We start from the raw sequence: 25,804 nt of genomic DNA on the forward strand, positions 1-25,804 counted from the left end.
ATTTTTACATATAGTCATAGAGAGGAAACCCGCTACATTTTCCATTAGTAGCAAGGGGTATTTTATGTGCGCCATCCCGCAGACAGGATAGCAGGCACCACGGCACTTGATATACCAGTCGTGGTGCACTGGCTAGATCAAGAAATTGCCCAATGTCAAACATTTGGATATTTTTACATATAGTCTTAGAGAGGAAACTCACTACATGTTTCCATCAGTAGCAAGGGATATTTTGTGTGCACCATCCCGCAGACAGGATAGCACATACCACGGCACTTGATATACTAGTCGTGGTGCACTGGCTGGAACGAAAAATATTCCAGTTGGCCCATAGACGGGGATCGACCCTATTCTAAGCCCGCATAAAGCGAGCGCTTTATTACGGGACTACATCTCGCTGAACACATTGCATTTTAAACACCATCTGTTTTGGTGTCTAATATGTGGCTTCGTGGACGATTGGTCGATAAATATCTCTTCAATATTAATACAAAATGGTGCCCTTTTATGTTTGAAAGTGTCCCATATGTTACAAGACCGTGATTAGTTTTACATATCAGGGCTCGAAATAGCGGCCTGCGAACAGTGATCAGTCCTTTTTTTGGACCTAGCAGTTTTAAAAGTTAGCGAGATGTTTTTACGATTATCTTATTTGCTATTTAACTGGGGGGTTTTAGGTTTTTTTTCATCCCACTGCCCCCCCCCCCCCCCCCCCTTTCCTTTCTCTCCTATTGAATTCCATCTCATTTCTTCCCGATCTGCCAGCTCCTCCTATCTTTCAACTTCTTTTGCTGTCCACCTCCGCAATCCAGTCTTGTTTCTCCAACCGCGACAGGTGCTTGTCTCTTGCGACTATCCGTGCCACACACCTGTCATGTCCCATCAGCTTTTAGCTGTGGGCTTAGTCTGACCACTGTTAATTCTGTTATATTTTAATTCATTTTCATTTCAACTTAATTTTCGTGCTTATATCCAATTAAGGTTCAAGTACGTTGTTCTGAGCACACACACCTCAGCTATCTGGACTGTCTGTCCAGGACAGCGGGATAGTTGGTTAGTGGTTAGTGAAAGAGAAGAGGGTGTAGTGGTCCTAAACCTATCCATTGAGTCGTTAAAACTCGCTCTGGGTGGGAGCCGGTACCAGGCTGCGAACCCTGTACCTACCAGCCTTACGTCCGATGGCTTAACCACGACAGCACAATAATGCCTAAAATCCATCTCAGAGGTCGTAATGTTTCACACACTATACACCAAACCCTCACCTCGTGCTATGTTTTTTTCAGGCAGGCCATATTTGTTTCTTAATAGGGCATATTTCTTTTGGCATGTTACATTAGTAGAAAAGTAACAGCAGGCCATATTTTACTTCCTTTTTCGAGCCCTGCTTATATACAAACAAAAAGTACATCAGATCTCTCGCGGGATGTGCTAGGGTCACGTGGTCGAGTCTCAATCTCTAATGACGTCACATGCATACAATTTGTATGGCGTTGTCATGACATTAGTGTCTTAGACTGTATTAGAGTCTCGAGTCTAGACTAAACGTTTTGTAAACACCAGGGCCCGTGCTTATAAAACTTTTAGAGTCCAGACTCAATCTCAAATGACGTCAGACGCATACAATTTGTATGGCGTTGTCATGACATTAGTGTCTCAGACTATTAGAGTCTCGAGTCTAGACTCTAAAAGTTTTATAAGCACCAGGCCAGGCCCCGTGCTTATAAACCTTAAAGTCTAGACTTTAATAAAGTCTAGACTTTAATAAAGCCCAGACTTTAACGTCATGGCAACGCCATTCAAATAGCATTACGTTAAAGTCTGGACTTTATTAAAGTCTAGACTTTAAGTTTTAGACTTTAAGTTTTATAAGCACGGGCCCTTGCCAGAAATAGTTCTTAATTTCCAATACGGTAAAATAAAGATTTCATAGTACTCTAAATACATATCTCTCTTCGACCATATGTCAGAATTATCAAACGTTTGGCATCCAAAAGCCAATGATTAAAGGATCAAAGTGCTATATCGTGGCAGCATACCACAATTTATCGTAGGGCCTCCACGAGTACTCGAGCACGGTCAGAGTCTAGCAAGACTCGATGTCCGTTCACGGGACTCGAGTACCCGTACAAGTGAGACAATGTAGAGCATTAATTTCAGCAGGAACTAATCAGTAATACAAGTTATCGAATATTTATATGATCATGTGCCAACACTTGCAATTAAGAAAACGTCCACGGCAAAAAAACAAGCAGTGGAATTTGTTTTATAATATAGTCCACAGCAAAAAGTGCCGTGGAGAATGAAAAAGTCAACGGCAATCTCCACGGCATTGCCGATTGCCGTGGGCAATTACAGGGGTTGTGTGCTAGTTTTTGCCGATTGCCGTGGGCAATTACAGGGGATGTGTGCTATTTTTTCTTTTTAACGTATCAACCGGTTTGTAAACGCAGTACAATGGCATGTTCAGGCCTGAAATTAAGATGCATATTGCAATTGTACCTTGTTCTTTAGTCGGGTATTTCGGTCCGGGCCGAGTTTGACTCTCGAGTACTCTAGTTCAATATTTTGGACTCGTTGAGGCCCTATTGTATCGTGTGGTTACTTTTTATAACGTCTTAATATTGTCACGTTTAGGTAATAGTTCTTCATAAAACAAAAATAATATAAAATACTGAAATGCCTTTTTAAATATTGTTTGATGATTACAAGTAGGACTTGCATATAGGGTGTATAGCACCAAATCAAATCCCATAGATGACAATAGTAACATACATGTATGTGGCTAAGACTCCTACCTGCAGTGCATCAATCGACATAAACACTACGGATATAAAATGTATACTACCACCCTTGATTCTTAAAGTGAATCAGAAAAAAAATGGTGGTGAAGCTGCTTATTTCACAGATAACGGGTAGCGTCTATGATACCCTAGTTCCGCACAAAATTTGAGTACGTTTTTTCACAGGTACCCCATATATGTTTCAAGCACAAGGCTACTTGACACAGTGGTACTAGATGAAATAAAATTACATACATTTTTTGCCCAGATGAATCTTCTTTTTTTATATACAACCAACACACTTACATTTATCACCAAACACAGGACTTGTGGTGTTAACTTCTCTATCAAAAGCGGTGCACCTCGAACAGCCGGAAGTTATTTGGTTTAGTACTACCTATAGTTCCAAAGTCTACAGGAGTGGCTTGTGTACCTTTATTATTGTGTTAATATTGTTGTTGTTGGACTCTTGGTTTTTTAATCTGTACACAAGGTGAGACGTAAATAAAGAATTTGTCTGTCTATAAAAGCTGCTGATCGAAGACTAGCTCGTTACAGAAAGAAAGAAAGAAAGAAAGAAATGTTTTATTTAACGACGCACTCAACACATTTTAATTACGGTTATATGGCGTCAGACATGGTTAAGGACCACACAGATATATTGAGAGGAAACCCGCCGTCGCCACTTCATGGGCTACTCTTTCCGATTAGCAGCAAGGGATCTTTAATATGCACCATCCCACAGACAGGATAGCACATACCACGGCCTTTGATATACCAGTCGTGGTGCACTGGCTGTGAGGAGAAATAGCCCAATGGGCCCACCGACAGGGATCGATCCCAGACCGACCGCGCATCGAGCGAGCGCTGTACCACTGAGGGCTAGCTCGGGAAGAGCATAACATTTCGCCAAATCATCTATTTAAACTTCTAAAAGAACAAACACCCAGATATTTTGCTAATAAAATATCAATTATTACATGAAATTTATTCTCCAAATTAAACTAAAATTCTCCAATTGTTTTTAAAAGTTAACGAGCGCCCTGCAATGATTGCGTGGCGGGAGCGAAGTTGGTGAATGCCAAAGCTAGCCCTGCGAATGATTTCGTGGTGGTAGCGGGTTTCCTCTCTCATTAAATGTATTTGTGTTCCTGTCTCTTTGCAGTGCCTCGATGTACCTCGCCTCTTCCAGCTGGTTGGGGCTCAGGAAGCCGATCGACTGACGGAGTCCGAGTTTCATCAGGCGTCCCTGGTGATCGTCTACTACATGTTCAACGTCCAGATGTACTGTGGTCAGATGGTCGACCCGACGTCAAACAACATGGATTACTACACACAGCAGCTGCGGTCGTTTTTGCTTGACGCCGGGGCGAACAGGACACAGGAGCAAAGCATTGGTGATGCTCTGGGTCGACTCAACATGACGTACACCCAGCATCAGGATTCACACGCAGGGCATGGCCATGGTATGAATGGCGTGGCGGAGGTCAAGGTCATTGAAGACATGGTAAGTAGTACATGATTGTGTGGCCGTGATGGTGTTATCGAGGTCTGACAAGAAAAAAGTGTTATGTGCAAAGCCATGCTTTTCAAATTTACAAGTTTTAGTGGGGTTTTTTTTTTTTTAAATCCGAAACAAATCTGAAAAGAAAGTAATTTATTGGCATTATATATACAAAATAAGAAACTTCCGCTAACTTTGCTTGAACATAACTTGATGAAACCAAACCGGGGTAATAATTGTTATATATGCGTTTAAACAGTGTTCCATGATGCATAGTTTGGTGCAAAAATCATGGCCATAGGTTAACAGAAACTGGGAGAAATTTTGACCAAGTGTGGTAGGGAAAAAAACACACAACAAAAACCCCCACTTAATAACGGGTATGACCGCCTCTTGAATTGACCACTGCAGTGCATCGCAGGCGCATAGAATTGACTAAAGTGTTGATTTCTGCCTGTGGAATATTGTTCCATTCCTGAATGAGCGCTTGCCGAAATTCGTTAACGTTAGCGGGTGGGTTGGGACGACGCCTCAATCGTCTGTCCAGACTATCCCAGACATGCTCGATGGGGTTGAGATCAGGACTTTTAGCGGGCCAGTCATCAATTGAAATCAATGTTATTTGTCCTAAGAAAATTTACAGTGTCTCTAACTGTATGAGATGGCATTATCATGCTGAAAAATCGAGATGTTAGCATTGTTATGGAACAGAGGAATGACGTGATGAGCGAGAATGTCATCGCGGTAACGTTGAGCATTTAAATTGCCATCAATGACGACTAGTGGTGAACGATAACCATGGGCAATGGCTGCCCAGACCATAACAGAACCCCCACCCCCGAAACGATCTTGTTCAAGAACACAACAGTCAGCATAGCGGTCATTTCTCCTATGGTAGACGCGCACCCTGCCATCACCACATTGTAAAGAAAATCTGGATTCATCCGAAAAAATAACGGTATTCCAGCGTCGCCGTATCCAACGAGTGTGTACACGTGTCCAATTAAGACGATTTAGACTATGACGTTGCGTTAAAACGCATCCGACGTAAGGACGTCGTGCATGTAAACCGTTCTCCCGCAGACGATTACGAACAGTTTGCCCACTGATTCGGTTATTATGAAGCCCAGGTGTGTTAGCAGCAGTAGCAGTGGCAGTTAGGAATCGATTGCGCAAATGCGTGTTCATGATATAGCGGTCTCGACCACGCGTTGTAACACGCGGACGTCCACGACGTGGCAAGTCGTTGGTGCTTCCTGTCGTTCGAAATCTTACGCGAAGATTTCGTATCGCTCGACTAGAACTCCCAACATGCCTTGCAACGTCTTCTGTCAACATGTCAGCATCAAGCATGCCAATCGCCCATTCGCGTAAATTTATTGGGTATTCTTGGCATACTAAAAATGCTATAATGTAAAAAAACGTTAATTTTTTTACAAATTTTGAAGCGTTTTCGTTCACATGACAACAATGTCAGTAAGACAAGTAAAACAAATTGACCGAATACTACACAGGACATGTCGAACCATGCATGCACGTGCAAATTAAATTTCACGTTGTCGACGATTAACAGTGCAAAAATAATCGATAAAATTCATGAATCCTGATAATACAACTCAAGGCTAATACTACCTATATAATTCCATTACACAATGAATTCTTTAACACAACAAATACTATATGTACAAATCGGAAGTTTCTTTTTTTGTTCAGTATATATTCCACAATCTTGGATCTACAACATATATACGTATGAGTTCCCAATTTAGAGGCAAATTAAATAACATTTTTATTATTATTTGATGTTGGTGGCCTTTGACATTTTATCTCCCCCCCCCCCCCCCCCCCCCCCCGGTCTTCTGGGTCCGGCCCTGCATTAAATGTATTTTTTAATTTGGAAAGCACATTTCTGCGGTGTGTGGGGTGATTTGTGTTTATTACTGTGCTACACCACAGTTGTGTTAGGTTAGGTATGGTATGCTAATATAGAATTGATATAATAAAATAAAAATACATAATACATTAGCTAAATTGATTAAATATAATGCACCTACAAGAAAGGGTTACATGTTCTGTTTGTTTATATCTATGTTTAATGGAAAGATTAGACAATGATGTTACACACTGCAAAACAATAATAACCTTGATTTAGTGAAACAAGCTATAATGGCCTTCACGTAGCCTCAGATCCCAATCTTTTGATATGCAAATGACCTTAGTTATTTATAGGAGAAATAACGTGCATTCGAAAGACACAGAGATTTTTAAAAAGTGGAATTAAGTCAACTTCGTGCATTTTATATGATGATTTGTATATAAAACCTGTCGGGGTTTGGGTTTGTTTTCATGTAAATGCAAAGAAAACAAATATCGAATAGGAAATAAACGTAACATTTGCAAAAAACTTTGGGTCTAAATAATTGAACAGGGCCCCATTTCACAAAACATCGTAAGTTTACGTCTGCTACTAGCAGTTATGCCGGGTGTGCGTTTACACTTGTTTGGCATCAATTTCACGTAGAAAATTACATCATTACGGAAGCTGGAGTATTTTAAAGACAAAAGAAAATGAAATATGTGCTCTTCTAACTATATTTGTTGAACTATAATAGTAATAAGAATCGTAGATTTACGTTTACGTGCAAAACGTAACTTACGATGTTTAGTGAAATAGGCTCCAGGATACTAGTAGTCATAGGAGGGATGCGTATAGCAGTTTTAGCTACTTACATATAGGTTACTATTGCCGTTAGGTTACTATTGGTTGCTATTGCCGTTAGGTTGCTATTGCCGTTAGGTTCCTATTGGCGTTAGGTTCCTATTGGCGTTAGGTTCCTATTGGCGTTAGGTTCCTATTGCCGTTAGGTTACTATTGCCGTTAGGTTACTATTTGATTTAGTGATATTCACCCTCGACGAAAAACAGGGGCTTTAAACCGATGTGATATTGGTAATAACCGCGGACATTCCAAACCCCTACATGATTTCCAATTCATACATCCATCTATCCATTCATCTATCCACCTATTCATTAATTCAACGATCCATCCACCCATTCATACGTGTATTTATTCATTCATCCATCAATCCGTCCATTAATCATTCCCTCCCTTACATACCCCCCTCCCTCCCTCCCCCATTCATTCATTCTGTTCATTCATTCATCCATCTATCCATCCATATATACATATACATAAATTTATACATGCAAGTATTCAAGCATTCATTCGTTAGTTCGTTCGTTCATTCATTCATTCATTCATTCATTCATTGTTTTTAAATGTAGTTTTCCCTCGTTCCAATGTTCATTCACTCATTTATTCATTCATTCATTCATTCATTCATTCATTCATTCATTCATTCATCCAGTCAGTCATTAATTCATTCAATTCATTCATTCATTCATTGTTTTCTAAATGTAGGTTTCCCTCTTTCCAATGTCCATTCATCCATTTATTCATTCATTCATTCATACATTTATCCATTCATTCATCCATCCATTCATTCATTCATTTATTCATACATTCATTTATACATTCATCCACTCACCCATTAATTAATTCATTAATTCATTTATTTATCCATTAATTAATTCATTCATTGTTTTCTATATGCACTTTTCCCCCTCGTTCCAGTGTCTGAGCGCCGATGCTGTTTTCTACCGGTTTGGAAAGGGTTTGCATCACGTGAACGAGACAGAACTGACAGAGATTACAGCATTCATCATCTTCCACGTTGTCAAAGGTAAATATACTGAACAAGAAAAGAAACGCATGTATTGCTTTAGTTTCCTTTAATCAACGTTCGACAAATGTTTGACTAGAGCGTTGTATTGTATTGTATTGGGTTCCCTCCCACTTTGCCTACACCCACTTTGCCTACACCCATTTTGCCTACACCCACTTTGCCTACACCCATTTTGCCTACACCCATTTTGCCTACACCCATTTTGCCTACAACTCACTTTGCCTACAACCCACTTTGCCTACACCCATTCTGCCTACAACCCACTTTGCCTACAACCCAGTATGCCTACACTCAGTTTGCCTACAGTGTGAAAAAGTGACATCCCCAGTTCATAGTGGGACAATCCCTATTATTTTGTGTCTCAAACCAATATAAAATTATTGTATTACATAAACAATTAAGATTATAATGACGTGAGTAATGTAATTGGGGCTTAGTTGCACAAAGGTGATTTCATGCTCTTTATGGTGATTAGTATTAGTCCAATGATCCCGTACTGTGATCTTTAATATGTGATCAAAGTGAAATGGCCTTCATGATTCTTTGATATAGGATTAAAGTTCAACTTTGTACAAAATATTTGTTTAATATTTGTGATGTTTTTATAGTTTAATTGTTTTTGTTGTGTAATGTTAATCGTTTTTCTAATAAAATATGTGTTTGTCATATTATTTTTATACATACATGGTATGCTCCACTTTTAACTGGGGATGGCATCTTTTCATACTGAGTGTAGGCAAAGTGGGTTGTAGGCAAAATGGGAGGACACCTTGTATTGTATTGTTTATTAGCCAAAAACTTCTGTTTATAGGCGTACACAATGTTTGTACAGTTGAAACATGGTGGAAATAATTATAACGTTACATAATATAATAATTTGGCAGGAAAAATAACAACAGAGAACAAAAACATTAATATGGATGGACAGAGTTAGTATTTGTTATTACTGAATATTGTAAAATACACTAAAGTAACACAAATAGAATATCGTTGGAAGCAATTAAAAGTTGGTTCGGCCATGAAAGCAATGTATGTGATGAGATCTATATACCATGCGAGCGCCATAGGAAGAAAGAAAAAACGTTCCTGGCCCAAAACGCTTCGTACCGCTTCCGACGCCCCTGCCTATGTATTACGGTAATACAGTTGATATTTTCCACTAGCCCATACCAAACATTTACTAGCCGAGACCGATGGCTAGTGAATTTGTCGAACCCTGTTTTAATTTAGTTTATACTATTCAGTTTGAATCCCATTTGTGTTTGTGTCTGTTATAATCACCAATAACATTTTAATCTATTTACCGAATTAATTATATCATGTTATTTCTGTAATTCACTATATCACCAAGACAATGGACATTTTCGTTACATATATTATCTAGATATTGTCAACATATGCGTTAGAAGTGATGGGGAGAAATAGGGGTATTTACCTCCTCCCCCCCCCCCCCCCCCCCCCCTAAATTTGAAGATAATGAATTTCCCCCACTTGAGGTTCTATGAATATACTGTTCGCCTTGTTGTAATATTTCCACGCCTGTGTCAGAGGCAACTTTTTTCACTAGCCATCGGGAGTGGGGCTACCATAATCTAGAAGCCCTGTCGGGCATGGCAACAGTAGTTATTTACTAGCCCAACATTGATTATCACTAGCCATGGGAGTGGGGCTACCATAATCTAGAAGCCCTGTCGGGCATGGCAACAGTAGTTATTTACTAGCCCAACATTGAATATCACTAGCCATGGGAGTGGGGCTACCATAATCTAGAAGCCCTGTCGGGCATGGCAATAGTAGTTATTTACTAGCCCAACATTGAATATCACTAGCCATGGGAGTGGGGCTACCATAATCTAGAAGTACTGTCTGGCATGGCAATAGTAGTTATTCACTAGCCCAACATTGAATATCACTAGCCATGGCAGTGGGGCTACCATAAATTGAAGCCCTGTCGGGCATGGCAATATTAGTTATTTACTAGCCCAACATTGAATATCACTATCCATGGGAGTGGGGCTACCATAATCTAGAAGCCCTGTCGGGCATGGCAACAGTAGTTATTTACTAGCCCAACATTGAATATCACTATCCATGGCAGTGGGGCTACCATAAATTGAAGCCCTGTCGGGCATGGCAATATTAGTTATTTACTAGCCCAACATTGAATATCACTATCCATGGGAGTGGGGCTACCATAATCTAGAAGTACTGTCTGGCATGGCAATAGTAGTTATTCACTAGCCCAACATTGAATATCACTAGCCATGGGAGTGGGGCTACCATAATCTAGAAGCCCTGTCGGGCATGGCAATATTAGTTATTTACTAGCCCAACATTGAATATCACTAGCCATGGGAGTGGGGCTATCATAATCTAGAAGCTCTGCCTATGCTCAAAGCTTTAATAACTTGAACTACATCTTCGTTAATCTTTTTACTTTGAGTTTAATAAAATTAAAAGTTAAAATTTGTTGATTATTAATCATTGGCTATTGGATGTCAAACATGTGGTAATTTTGACAAATAGTCTTAAAGAGAAAACCTTCTTCGTGTTTCCATTAGTAGCAATACATCTTTTATATGCCCTATCCCGCATACAGGATATCTCATACCACGGCCTTTGATATATCAGTCGTGGTGCACTGGTTGGCAAACGTTAACTACATATTCGTCAAACTGTTTATATTGAGTTAATAAAAAAAGTAAACTTTGTTTTATTTAACGACGCCACTAGAGCACATTGATTTTTTTATCTTATCATCGGCTATTGGACGTCAAACATATGGTCATTCTGACACTGTTTTTAGAGGAAACCCGCTGTCGCCACATAGGCTACTCTTTTACGACAGGTAGCAAGGGATCTTTTATTTGCGCTTCCCACAGGCAGGATAGCACAAACCATGGCCTTTGTTGAACCAGTTATGGATCACTGGTCGGTGCAAGTGGTTTGTGCCTTGTGGAGCACTCACTCAGGGTTTGGAGTCGGTATCTGGATTAAAAATCCCATGCCTCGACTGGGATCCGAACCGAGTACCTACCAGCCTGTAGACCGATGGCCTACCACGACGCCACCGAGGCCGGTCTATATTGAGTTAATGAAAGAAAGAAATAATTTTTTTATTTAACGACGCACTCAACACATTTTATTTACGGTTATATGGCTGCAGACATATGGTTAAGGACCACACAGATTTTGAGAGGAAACCCGCTGTCGCCATTACATGGGCTACTCTTCCGATTGGCAGCAAGGGATCTTTTATTTGCGCTTCCCACAGGCAGGATAGCACAAACCAAGGCCTTTGTTGAACCAGTTATGGATCACTGGTCGGTGCAAGTGGTTTACACCTACCCATTGAGCCTTGCGGAGCACTCACCCAGGGTTTGGAGTCGGTATCTGGATTAAAAATCCCATTCCTCGACTGGGATCCGAACCCAGTACCTACCAGCCTGTAGACCGATGGCCTGCCACGACGCCACCGAGGCCGGTATATTGAGTTAATGATGCAGGTGATGACTGAATTTACCAGTTCTATCATATTTCCCAGTTTACAACAATCAATATGTATTTTCAGGATCAACTATAAAACTAAACTGTCGTTTGCTTCCCAGTCCGGAATATTTCATCCAAGAAATAGAAGAAATCATCAACTCAAACGGAAACATGTTTACACTTAAACGTAAGTGCAATTTTATTTAATAACGCTGTAAAAGGCAATCCTGTTGCATATTACTAAAAATATTATTTATGAATATCACTAAATTATATTGTTTTAAATCCCAGTGCATATTATAATGACATTAATAAAGTAACTCGATCTAGAAAAAAGGTCGACCTAATTTTGTTTTTCAATTATTTTTTTTGTAGTGTAAAATAGTAACAATATAGTAATTTTTTCTTCAAAACGACGACCTACTCTACATACTTTTTTGTGCACCTTTCTGAAAACATACCATTTTTAAAAAGGTGCGCCTTTTTAACAATTTGTTTACAATGTTCATTGAAGTGCCCTTTTAATCCATGTGCCCTTTTACCTTCCTAAAATGCTTTCTGGATCTGCCTTTAAAAATTCCATCAAATGTCTTTTACATATTGTAGAATTTGAATTACTGATGACGAAGCTGAAACTGGTTGCCAAGGACGACCACAGCGGACATGATCATGGAACCCATGTTGTCCGCAAAAGAAGAAGCGCGTTATCTGCCGGAGAAGGAAGCCAGACTTTGAAAAGACGCCGTCGGAGTACCGTCTCCCACGAACATGTATGGACCAGAGAGACATATCTGTTTTAGGGCCCCACATCACCATTTGTCGAGTGGTTAATTGTTAATGACAGCTAAATTATTTAATTCTCAGGCCACGATATGTAACAGAACCATATTTAATATAGTCATGTTACATATCGTGGCTTGAGAATTACAAAGTGCCATATGCAATTTTTCCAAAAATTTGTTATCCATCCTGTTTGATAGAAAATGAAATTATCTACATAGTAAACAGTCCTAGAATATGGTATTTTAAGACACAGTTGTTATATTAAAATTATTGCAAAGACCTCTCTATGACTCAGAGATATGGCAGCTCCAAACTTCAAGAGGCGATTTCTCAAAATGAGGTTTTGTGCACATTGAACCTTGTAATTTTCCACCCACGATATTACAAAACTCTGAGATGCCTTTTGAAATCTCTCATTGTTTGTTACAAGGAGAATGATCTTTGTAGCATTTAAATGATGCATTGATTTTAAGTTAGGGGTGGGATGTAGTCCAGTAGTGAAGCGTTCGCTTGATGTGCAGTCAGTTTGGGATCGATCCCCGTCGGTGGGCCCATTGGGCTCTTCCTCGTTCCAGCCAGTGCACCACGACTGGTATATCAAAGGCCGTGGTATGTGCTATCATGTCTGTGGGTGGTGCATATAAAAGATCCCTTGCTACTAATTGAAAATGTAGCGGGTTTTTTCTGTATGTCAGAATTACCACATGTTTGACATCCAGTAGCCGATGATTATTAAATCAATGTGCTCTAGTGGTGTCGTTAAACAAAACAAACTTTTTTATTTTAAGTTACATGTTATGTTTAGTACTAACTGATAACAACTGTGTAAGTGGTATACTGCCATTTATGTATATTATAACAGCAAAATAGTGGTGTCGTTAAAAAAAAAAAAAAAATTTATTTTTTGGACGACGTTTATCTTAGAGTACTAAGGTTTAGGCCTCTCCAGAAATTAGGTGCAAGACAAATAAAAAAAAAAACACCTAAAAACAAAATTGGTTTCTGTTAATATATCAAACATTTGGGACTGGTAGCCTATACTAAAACATTTCATGATTTCTGTGTATTTTCCAACTGTTAAAGTATACATTTTGTTAACACGGGGAACATGATGAATATCAGAAATACAAACGAAAAAAATTACATACTTAAGAATGCTGCCTATTGTAGAATCATACAGTCTTTTAAGAGCACTGCCAATTTCAACAGTGGTGTGTTACCTTTAAAAATAATATTACTATATTCATGTATGCTTCATGTGCCAGGGCGTATCTATGGGACTTAATATTTAAAATCAAGTAATTAAAATATCTGATAAACGCTGACAATTAAAACTATGTCTGGGCAAATCATTTCAAAGTTACGGCTTACGATGCTGTTAATGGTGGTTTAGATTTTATCTTCCTTTCTTTTTCAGGCGAAAGAGTGTTACTCTGCGGACGAGCTGATGGCCATATATGGTATCGACCACGCCTCCCCGTTCACCGAGGCCCAGTTCACGCAGCTATCCCCGTCCTTGGTGTATCTACAAGTGAGCAATTCGTGTGTGGCGGACAGCACCCAGAATACATCGCCCGATCGCATCCCCACCGATCTAGAACGTAAGTGGTCTATAATAACCGGCCTCGGTGGCGTCGTGGTTAAGGTAGCATTATACCAATTAATTTCCGGTTGGGTTGAAGTTCGAGGTGCACCGAACTTTTAATAGAGAAGTTAACACCACAAGTCCTGTGATTGGTTATAAATGTGAGTGTGTTGGTTGTAAAAAAATTTAGTTTCATCTGGGCTAAAACTGTATGCAATTTTATTTGATGTAGCACCACCATGTCAAGTAGCCTTGTGCTTGGAACATGTGTGGGGTACCTGTAAAAAAAAGTACTAAAATTTTGTGCGAAACTAGGGGTGTTGTAGAAACATCTGGTTATACCGAAAATGAGCCATGAAAGGTACCATTTTCTGCAGTTAATACTTTGAGGTAGGGGTTGTAGTACTGATATTTATGGGTCATAGTTTGGTTGATATATTGCATATAGTGTTTTTAAACACAAACGTTAACATGGTCGCCTATGGGATTTTAATTGGTATAGTCTAACCTTAAGCCATCGGATATAAGGCTGGTAGGTATCGGCCCCAACACAGAGAGAGTTCGTAAGGGCTCAGTGGGTAGGTGTAAGGCCACTACACCCTCTTCTCTCTCACTAACCACTAACCAACTAACCCACTGTCCTGGACAGACAGCCCAGATAGCTGATGTGTGTGCCCAAGACAGCGTGCTTGAACCTTAATTAGATATAAGCACCAAACTAAGTTGTAAGAGAAAGTGGTACGTAGCCCAGTGATAAAGCGCTCACCTGATGCGCGGTCGGTCTAGGATCGATCCCCGTCGGTGGGCCTATTGGACTATTAATCTTGTTACAGCCATTGCACCACGACTGGTATATCAAAGGCCATTGTATTTACTGTCCTGTCTTTGGGATGGTGCATAGGTACAGGGTTCGCAGCTCGGTACCGGCTCCCACCCAGAGCGAGTGTTAACGACTCAATGGTAGGTGTAAGGCCACTCCACCCACTCTCCTCAATCACTAACAACTAACCCTCTGTCCTGGACAGACAGCCCAGATAGCTGAGGTGTGTGTGCCCAGGACAGCGTGCTTGAGCCTTAATTGGATATAAGCACCAAAATAAGTTGAAATGAAATGTCTATGATACAACATACCCGTAGGAGCCGAGAAGGGTCTGTGTATCACTGCCCAAAGGATGAACAATATGGCTACAGGCCTCCCCCCCCCCCCACCTCCCCCCGAGGCTGTGATCCTCTAGTAGTCCCCCCATTCCACACACACACTCCAGGTATAGTTCCTACGGGCCTGTATAATACGACCGCTTTTCCTCTTTTGATCTGGTGTCTGCACTGCCGATCACCTCCTTTGTACGTACCCAATGCCCCAATGTATAAGGATCTTTTTTGCACTCATGTTCAGTCGTGGGGAGGGACGTAGCCAAGTGGTTTGAGAGGTGGTGCATATAAAAAATCCCTCGCTGCTAACGGAAAAATGTAGCAGTTTTGTCTCTAAGACTATGTCGAAATTACAAAATGTTTGACATCCAATAACCGTGCTGAATAAAAAAATAAATGTGATCTAGTGGTGTCGTTAAACAAAACAAACAAACTATATCAAGATTGAAGCACGCTGTTCTGGGCACAGACATCAGGTATATCGGCTGTCTGTCTGGGACAGAGGGTTAGTGGTTAGTGAGAGAGAAGTCGGTTTAGTGGTCTTACACCTACCCTCTGAGTCATTAAAACTCGCTCTGAGTGTGAGCCGGTATTGGGAGACGAACCCAGTGCCTACCAGCCTAAAGTCCGATTGCTTAACCATTACACCACTGATGCCAATTGCGTTATGTAACCAAAATTAAAGTAATTTAAACAATCTTGATGGATGAACATCACGCGGCGTTACATGCGCACTACGTTTAAAGGCATATTGTCACAGAACACTGACCTATTTATTGGTCTAACAAAGTATTACCTGAACATAAATAATTTGATTTGTCCCTAAATGTACTTTATTCAACCATCTTCATAACCACCATACTCCATTTATTAATGACATTTTGTAAAAATTACTGAATTATGTCGATGGTCTATAATTCAAAAACTAAAATTACCGAGAGGGATGACATGGATTTTCACTCCATCATGGTTCAGTTAAGGTTATGCGATAGCTAGATTTCGTTTCCAACAATTAATGTAATTTTTATTTATTATCCATTTTTAGAGACAGTATGCTTTTAAATGACAACCCTATGCTATAATACGCAAGGACCTTATAACAGGTTTCTTCCCTTCTAATCGCTTCGCCTCTTTTGATCTGTCCTGTCAACTGCCTTATTTGTACTTTCCTGATGCTTAATAGCACAGGGATGTTTTTTGCACTCATGTTCAGCCGAAAACCGGACACGTGGTCTGCTAAATATAGGTACAGAAATGACTTCCATAACAAAAACCTCCATGGGCGCGGTCGTGTTTTGTGATCACGTGGCTTTACACAGAAGTGGCTGTGTATACGGTGGCCGAATAGCCTCGGCTGCCTATCTGGGACAGAAGTCGGAGGTGGTGCCCATGATAGGCGTGCTTGAACAGTTCACTGATGGAAGCATGCCAAATATTACACACACGCACCATCAGCCTCGGCTAATGAGGGCTAGCTATATACACAGCGGTTGTGCTTGTGGGATAAAGCCCTGTATAATAAGCCCATCATACTCCATCCAAACTTCCCCCTGTTAAGCATGGCTAGTTACTGCATGATATGTTTCGACTAACAGGCATTTCTTACACACCCATTGGTGAGAACATCATTCGTTATGTTTGACAACACATACTACTTTACACATGTATGTGTGTTAACAATTTCAAGACATACGTCTGGCTGCTCCTAGGTGATGTAGCTATTTTACGCGTCACAGACAAATGGTTGTCAGGTTAACTATACGTCACAGTGTAATATATTTTAACCGTGCTGTACATCCAATGAAAAAACCCCAGCACGATCAAAATCGATTACACTGTGACGTATAGTTAACCTGACAACCATGTCTGTGACGCGTAGGTTAGCTACAACTGCAAAGGCTGTAAATAACTTTTAGATGAAAAAGATGTTAAAATTTGCTTAAAACCTGGTTTTTGAGGATATGTAAGAAATATAACAATAGTAATCAAACATTTAGTATCAACAATGCAACATTTATTTAATCGTGTTTTCTAACTTTACGACAAGAGCTGGCAGTACACTACTGAATACTAGTAGTAGAATGGCCCCACGGACATGCAAATAGCGCTTATTTACACCACGAGGCGGATCAACAGAACAAAACTGGTTGAAGAAATGTTTGGTTCTAAAAATCAGATGGGGAAAAAAATCTTTCGCAATTTTTTTCGCCAAACCGAATTTTTTTTCGCAATTGTTTTTTTTTCGCAATTGGTGACTTTGGCGAACGACAGCGCGAGCCCTAAATACATTCGTGTCCGTTAGATACCATTTATCTTACAACTCGTTGTTTAAAAAAGTATCAAACTCGCTTTCGCTTGTTAGATACGTTTTAAAACAACTCGTTGTGAGATAAATGGTATCTAACGGCCACTCATGTATTATTCTCTATTTAAAAAACAAGACATGTCCAATACATTTTCGTCTATAAAATAGAAGTGATTAACGGGAAAAGGGCACATAGCTTTTCAGTCAGTATTCAGTATTTATTTGTTGCAAATGTCACTTTAAAAGAAAAGCAACTGTCGTAGGTCGACTCAAAATTGCCGTTGGTGGGCCGTTTCACAATGGACAATTTTTGCAGTGGGCAACAAATTGTTAAGTTCAAGCCCTGTATGAATGATTGGCTGTGTAAAAAACAATAGTGGCGAGATACGTTAATAGCAAGAACGTGTGTTTGTTTAACGACACCACTGGAGCACATCGATTAATTAATCAGCAGCAGCTACTGAATGTCAAACACTTGGTAATTCTGACTCGTAGTCATCAGAGGAAACTCGCTACATTTTTTTTTTTTATGCAGCAAGGGATCTTTTATATGCAAATTTCCCACAGATAGGAAAACACATACCACAGCCTTTGTCCAGTTGTGGTGCACTGGTTGGAACGAGAAAAAACAATCAGCTGAATGTATCCACCGATGCGGTTCGATCCTGCGACGCAAGCACCTCAAGCGAGCACTCAACCGACTGAGCTAAATCCCGCCCATACATTAATAGATTTGTTTTGTTTTAAAGGGACATACCCTAGTTTTTAAACACTAAGGCATAGATTTTGTGGTTTAGATTATTAATTTCCGTACATTCGAATTGTTTTTGGTTATCCTGGTGTTTTTAATATCACAAAATGCATTTCTCATGTTTTTTAAAACGCACGTGCGTCTGAGAAGTAACAGTTATGGAGTCGAGTTTTAGTTTATTTTTAGAGGGTATTTCACCATTTCAAAGTGACAGACTCATGTTTCTCTCAGTTGTAACTTTATCCAAATGTGTTACAGGTTTGTAGATTAACTAAACTTAGTGTTAATTTTCACGGGTTGAAATTGTTTTTCAGGCTATGGTTACGGATCACTGGCAAACTTCATCGTGTGTATGTGCGCCGCGGCGGGCGCCATCCTGTACCCGTGTCTCCAGGGCAAAAGCTCGGTCTTTGATTCCTTCATGGCCTTATTCCTGGGCCTGGCTGTTGGAACTCTGTCCAGCGACGCCGTGCTGCATCTCATACCACAAGTCAGTTCCTAGTTTGTCTTCCAGTCCGTCTTTTACAATCTTGACACACTATAAGTCAGTTCCTAGTTTGTCTTCCAGTCCGTTTTTTACAATCTTGACACACTATAAGTCAGTTCCTAGTTTGTCTTCCAGTCCGTCTTTTACAATCTTGACACACTATAAGTCAGTTCCTAGTTTGTGTTCCAGTCCGTCTTTTACAATCTTGACACACTATAAGTCAGTTCCTAGTTTGTGTTCCAGTCCGTCTTTTACAGTTTTGACACACCAAATACAGTTCTGTCCAATGCAGGGCCGTAGTTAGTGTGGAGGGGGGTTCAAGGGGGCCCAATGTTGTGGGGTTTTTTTTAAATACGGTAAAAATAATAGAAACTTAAAGACAATCCTCTTCTTCACCGTTTGAGTCTTAAGTATGTAACCTCCCAGAAATGGCTGCAAAATGCTAAATCAGAGCCTCTTGATTTTAACATTTCCGGGCGCATGCCCTCGGAACCCCTAGTGTCTTGCACCGTCCATGCTTGTTGGTTCCAAGAATTCATCTATCTGCCCCCCCCCCCCCCCCCCCCCCAAAAAAAACCCCCACAAAAAACCCCCGGTAAAAATAATAGAACTTTAAAGAAAATACTCTTTTTCCCCGTTTGAGGAGTCTTTAAGTATGTAACCTCCCAGAAATGGCTGCAGAATTATTTTAGAGCCTCTAGATTTCAACGTTTCCGGGGGGGGGGGGGGGGCATGCCCCCGGACCCCCTAGTGTCTTGAGCCTTCCATGCTCGTTGGTTCCAAGAATTCTCTATCTCCCCTCTTTAAAAATCGTTATTTTGTTGGGGGGAGAGTAAAAAGGAAGTCTTGCTAGGGCTCAAAATTCACGATAGTCTCTTTAATAGTGAATTGTACCAAGTTGGGGGGTGGGGGATCAAAAGGAATCCGTTTTAGGGCTCAAAATTCAGGATAGTCTCTTTAATAGTGAATTGTACCAAGTTGGGGGGATCAAAAGGAATCCATTTTAGGGCTCGAAATTCAGGATAGTCTCTTTAATAGTGAATTGCACCAAGTTGGGGGGGGGGATCAAAAGGAATCCGTTTTAGGGCTCAAAATTCAGGATAGTCTCTTTAATAGTGAATTGTACCAAGTTGGGAGATCAAAAGGAATCCGTTTTAGGGCTCAAAATTCAGGATAGTCTCTTTAATAGTGAATTGTACCAAGTTGGGGGATCAAAAGGAATTCTTTTTAAGGATAACAATTCAGGATAGTCTCTTAAATAGTGAATTGTACAAAGTTGGGGGATCAATAGGATTTTTATTTTTTTAATGCTTAAAATTCAGGATAGTCTCTATAGTGAATTGTACCATTATTCTTTGTCTCATTCTGTATTATATGCAAGAAAATATATTTTTAATAACAAACAAAAAAAAAACTAAAGGAAAAATTCACACCGATGTGATGGTGATGATCGATTATAAAAAAAAATCTATAATCAATTGTGAGGGAAAATGTTAACTGTAAATCCAGGGCCGTAGCTAGGATTTTTTGTTGGGGGGGGGGGGGGGGGGGGCAACTGAGTAGTTAATAGTCCAAAACTCCTTAAACGGTTAAGAAGAGAATTTTCTTTAAGTTTCTATAATGCTTTCCGGATGCCCCCCCCCCCCCCCCCCCCCCCCCCCCGCTAGCTACGGCCCTGAAATCTTACCCAGTTTAGACGATGTAATTGATGTAAATATCTTGTGTTGGTGTTTGTTTTTATTTGTACATTTTTTAAAAAAAGGTTATAGAAGGTAAAATGTATCCATTTGTAGGGTCCAGGTGTGTGGTCCTTGTAATTCAAATTGTTTTTGTGTTCATATAATTCTAACCAAGTGTGTAATCGAACTTTGATCAGTTTGTGCCAACCAAAGATAACCGATATTTTATCTTACAACATATAATACATAGAACACTAAAGTCTCGAACACGTTTATATTGTTGCTTGGTAGATTACAAAAAAGCTTTTGATTTTATTAACAGACAAAACTTGTGGTTCAAACTAATTCAACAAGGTATCGAAGGAAGAATGTTAGCAATTATACGGTCTTTATATAATGATGTTAAATGTTGTGTGAAATACAATAATGAACTTTCTGATTTTTTTATGAGCAAGAACGGTTTATTTCAGGGTGAGGTTTTGTCACCAATATTATTTTCTATGTATGTTAACGATTGCGAAATGCACCTACTATCAGATAATTGTCCATATGTTGATATACAAATGTTAAATATATTTATAATAATGTATGCCGATGATATGGTGCTTCTAGCTGAAACACCCGAAGGATTGCAAAAAATGCTTGATTCAATATCTAATTATACAAGTAAATGGGATTTAACAGTAAATACAACTAAGACCCAAATTATTGTTTTTAAAAATGGAGGCAAACTTCGAGATAATGAGAAGTGGTTCTATAATGGTTGTCAACTAGAGGTTGTCAATGAATTTAATTACCTTGGTATTTTATTTTATTATAACGGAAAATTTTGTAGGACACAAAAAAGAGCAGCGGAACAAGGTCGTAAAGCTTTATTCTCAATTCATAACGTATGTAAAAATAATTATTTTAATATTGTAACAATGCTATCTGTATTTGATACCTATGTCAACAGTGTTCTTAGTTATGGATCGGAAGTATGGGGTTTCCACCCTGGCCAAGACTTTGAAAAGATTCATTTACAATTTTGTAAAAAGTTACTGGGTGTACGGAAAAGGACATGTAATGATTTTGTATATAGTGAATTAGGAAGATTTCCATTGTATATTATTAGAAAACTAAGAATTTTTAAATACTGGATCAAACTACGTAATACTAATAACTACATATTAATGGCTATATATGAGGAAATGGATCAGCTTGATAACAATAGGTTAATGGATAAACAGGAACTAATGCACTTGGTTTAAATTACATATTGAACGGAAGTTGATAATAATACTTACAGTGTAATTAAGCAAAGATTGTGTGATGTGTTCAAGCAACAATCTTACAATAGAATAACAGCAACGTCAAAAGGTAATTTGTATAAATATTTATTAATTGAATTTAAATTGCAAAGTTATCTTACAAAACCGTTGGACGTTACACAATTGAAAGAAATTACAAAATTTAGACTCTGCGCCCATAAATTAAATATAGAATTTGGTAGATACAGAAACATTGAAAGATCAGAAAGATTATGTACAGTATGTAATACAAATGAAGTAGAAGATGAGTACCATTTAATTCTACAATGTCCAAGATACAATGATATAAGAACACAATTTATAAAACAATATTATTATAAACGTCCAAGTGTTTTCAAGCTTATACAACTTTTAAGAACTGACAATAATAAAGATCTTAATAACCTTGGGAAATATTTACAACGGGCGAATAAGGTAAGAAATGAACTAGTGGAATAAAGACGTAATGCTAATAGTGATGTACAATGTAGTGCATCATACATGTGTATCCCGATAGCACCTCAAGTATTTTAAATTTTCTCTTATGTAATAACGACCTATATCTTTATGTGATATAAGTCAGCAGTACTGTGATACTTTGTATTATATATGTCTATAATGTTAAATCACTCTCCACCATTATCCTGTACATTATTGTGTACATATCTATATAATATATGCTATATTGTTTGTATGATGCTGATGAGTTGTAAAACTTAAGGCAATAAAAGGAACTTGAACTAGATATTCGATGATGAAATTACAACCGATTTTAACCAATAATTAACGAAATTACAATGGGTTTTATCCCATAATCGATGATGAAATTACAACCGATTTTAACCAATAATTAACGAAATTACAATGGGTTTTATCCCATAATCGATGATGAAATTACAACCGATTTTAACCGATAACTTATGATAGAATTACAACCAATTTAACCGTTAATCGATGATAAAAGTACAACCGATTTTAACCGATAATCGATAATGAAATTACAACCGGTGTTAACCGATAATCGATGATGAAATTACAACCGATGTTAACCTATAATCGATAATGAAATTACAACCAATTTTAACCAATAATCAATGATAAAATTACAACCGATGTTAACCTATAATCGATGATATAATTACAACCGATTTCAAACGATAATTGATGATGAAATTACAACCGACTTTAAGCAATAATCGATTATGAAATTATACCTGATTCTCAATTCTAATTCCAGGCGTTTGGCTTGCACGGCCACGAAGGCGACGGACATGACCACAGCGGGGACAGCATCGTCGTGGAAGACTTCGTCTGGTTTGGGCTGGTCACTTTGGCAGGTTTGTACAATTTAAAGTAACTATCTACAGTTTCGGCATTATGCTCGCCTGAAGGATATTAAAGGGACATTACTGAGTTTGTTGCATTGTAAAATGTTTCCGACTAATAAAATATTTCTACGATTAAACTTACATATTAAATATATTTTCTGGTTTAGAATATCAATGTCTGTGTATATTCAATGTGTTACAGGTCGTCTTAATATTTGTAAGAAGCCCAAACTATTTTAGAAATAAAATGAAATTCAACCTAGTATAACTATTACAACGATCAGAAACACGTTTAATATACAACCACTAATATTTTATGCAGAAAAATTTATTTGATATGTAATTACAATCGTTAAAATGTCTCTGTTAGTCGATAACATCTTACAAATAGCAGAAAACTCAGGAATGTCCCTTTAAATCATTGCAAATCCAATCCAATAGATTGTAATGAATGTTTAATTATTTAAATGAAATCCTTTCTTATTTTAAACTGAAGACGGGACGTAGCCCAGTGGTAGCGCGCTTGCTTGATGCGCGGTCCATCTGGGCTCGATTCCTGTCGGTGGGCCCATTGGACTAGTCCTCGCTCTAGCCAGTGCACTACGACTGGTATATCAACGGTCGTGGTTTGTGTTATTCTGTCTGTGGGATGGTGCATATAAAAGATCCCTTGCTACTAATGGGAAAAATTACTATATGTCAAAATTACCAAATGTTTGACATCTAATAGCCGATGATTAATAAATCAATGTGCTCTAGTGGTGTCGTTAAACAAAAGAAAATTTAACTTTTTGACTTTACGATCGCCTGAGATACTTGGGTTGTATACGAAAAAAGTTATTTATTTCTGAGCCGAGTGTTTTTTAAATTATACAATTTATAAAAAATATTTTTGTTATTTCCAAAACACTTTTACTTTCGTTTTTACGTCAAACCAAACTGAAATTATTTACAAAACAACATTTTATAGGAGGATGGGACGGACTATAGATACTAAATAAAACAGCCAAAGTGTTTAAAAAAAGGTTTAGCAATTTCGTACTACTGTACTAGGGCCCATTTCACTAAACATCGTAAGTTTACGTCTGCTACTAGCAATTATACCGGTCGTGCGTTTACTCGTGATTGGTGATGATGATGATGATGATGACAACTAGTTTAACGTGCCCATGTACCACTAGGGTTTCGAACACGCCCATCCCGAGTCCGACCTCCGATAAGATCGATAGCCTGACTCGGGATGGAGGGGGGGGGGGGGGGGGGGGGGGGGGGGGAGGGGAGAATGGGCAGAATTTTGAAAATAGCAATTAGTAAAAAATTTAATAGAATAAATTTTTTTTAAAAAAGGTTACAAGCCAAAAATAAAAAGAATTGACTGCTCGGCCGAATATTTACATAATTTGGAGCATTTTAGAAGGACAGCCCAAAACTAAATAAGAGAAAGAAGAGAGGATCGGACTATTTAATAATATTTTTAAAAAAAGAAGTAATTTCGACATAAAATTTTGAACGCAGATCTAAAAGTTTAAAGTCCGATCGATATGTCCACGCGAGTGGCCTCGTTAAGGCCGTTTGGGTGCACAGCTTAAAGGGACGAGATGGGTTGCATCCCGTGAAAAAAATACCCCTAGATTGACAGTCGATAGACGTTGAAGGTTTAGTGCTGTGCTGAAATAGATCTTGAGAAGCCGGATCCGTCTGAACGAGAGAGTATCAGACTAGGGTATAGTCCAGTCGTCATGGGTTGGTATAGTGGTGCGGACGGGCCCGACTCCGGAGGATACGAGATGGTATCACTATAAAGCAAGGTAAAGTCTAGAAAAAGAGTAGTAGGGGCCGACCCCGCTTCCTATTTCTTCTTAGAGTGGGGCGGTCAATCTTCCAGTGCTGCTAGGACAGGCTCGGACATGTAGAGACTAAACGCGAACAACCGTGGCGTTCTGCAGAATGGCCGTCATACAAATCACGAAAAAACCCAAGTCGACAGTCAGACGGAAAAATGACGTGGAGGCAAGGAATCTCGCTAAAAAAGAATCCATCCAGGTGGTGCAGACTGTCGAAACGAGAAGCGTTCCAGCGTTCAATCAGTTCCAATGGCCGCATACATCCCAGTAGTAAACTTCATTTCGCTGACAAAAACAACGAAATGAAGGACCCCCAAGTCGAGCACACGAAAGCACGTGCAGTGTGCACAAGCGAAACAAACACGTCTTACCGCGTGGATCTCCAGACTGGGAATGCTCGTGATTGGCATCAATTTCACGCAGAAAATTACATCATTACGGAAGCTGGAGTATTTTAAAGACAAAAGAAAATGAAATATGCGTTCTTCTAACTATATTTGTTGAACTATAATAGTGATAAGAACTGTGGTTTAGTCGTAGATTTACGTTTACGTGCAAAAATAAAACAAACTTTACTTTAAATCCCGCCCATACACGTTATAAGACCAGCGTTGAAGATTGATATCAATTAAATCCAGTGTCTGGTTTCGCTTTGAAAGTCACGACTTTTTAGGTCACCTTATCCACAGGCTCAAGTGACCTATTGTGATCCGTTTTCGTCCATGCGTAAACATTTCACATTTCCGACGTCTTCTCCATAACTACTTCTCCAATTTTACTCAAATTTCATCGTAATCTTCCGTGGTACATGGAAAAACCATATTTGTGAATTAGGTGATTTTGACTCCCACTCCACCACCCTCCTGGGCCTAAGGGCAGGGTCTAAAAAGGGAGAATTTAGCCAATTTTTTTAAATCTTCTTTTCTTCTTCTCTTCTTCCAGAAATGTTAAAACCGAATAGTCTTCAAAATTGTAACAGTCAACAGATGGTTTATTTCATTTTTAATGGCATTAAAGGGACATTCCTGAGTTTGCTGCAATTTTTAAGATGTTAACGACTAACAGAGACTTTTTAACGATTG

At 39.0% G+C, this 25,804-nt stretch overlaps 1 protein-coding gene across 1 annotated transcript in view; it reads left to right on the forward strand.

Moving 5' to 3' along the window:
• Nucleotides 1-25,804, forward strand: part of LOC121385377 (zinc transporter ZIP12-like) — an 88,120-nt gene that overhangs the window by 46,211 nt on the left and 16,105 nt on the right. Inside the window, exons 2-8 of the mRNA XM_041516042.1 lie at nt 3,946-4,287; nt 7,919-8,027; nt 11,602-11,706; nt 12,126-12,289; nt 13,720-13,903; nt 18,410-18,585; nt 22,788-22,887. Of these exons, the coding sequence (XP_041371976.1) occupies nt 3,946-4,287; nt 7,919-8,027; nt 11,602-11,706; nt 12,126-12,289; nt 13,720-13,903; nt 18,410-18,585; nt 22,788-22,887 (1,180 nt within the window). The remainder of the gene's footprint in view (nt 1-3,945; nt 4,288-7,918; nt 8,028-11,601; nt 11,707-12,125; nt 12,290-13,719; nt 13,904-18,409; nt 18,586-22,787; nt 22,888-25,804) is intronic.

The sequence above is a fragment of the Gigantopelta aegis genome, chromosome 11 (genome assembly GCF_016097555.1).
Source record: "Gigantopelta aegis isolate Gae_Host chromosome 11, Gae_host_genome, whole genome shotgun sequence".
Classification (NCBI taxonomy): Eukaryota; Metazoa; Mollusca; class Gastropoda; order Neomphalida; family Peltospiridae; genus Gigantopelta; species Gigantopelta aegis.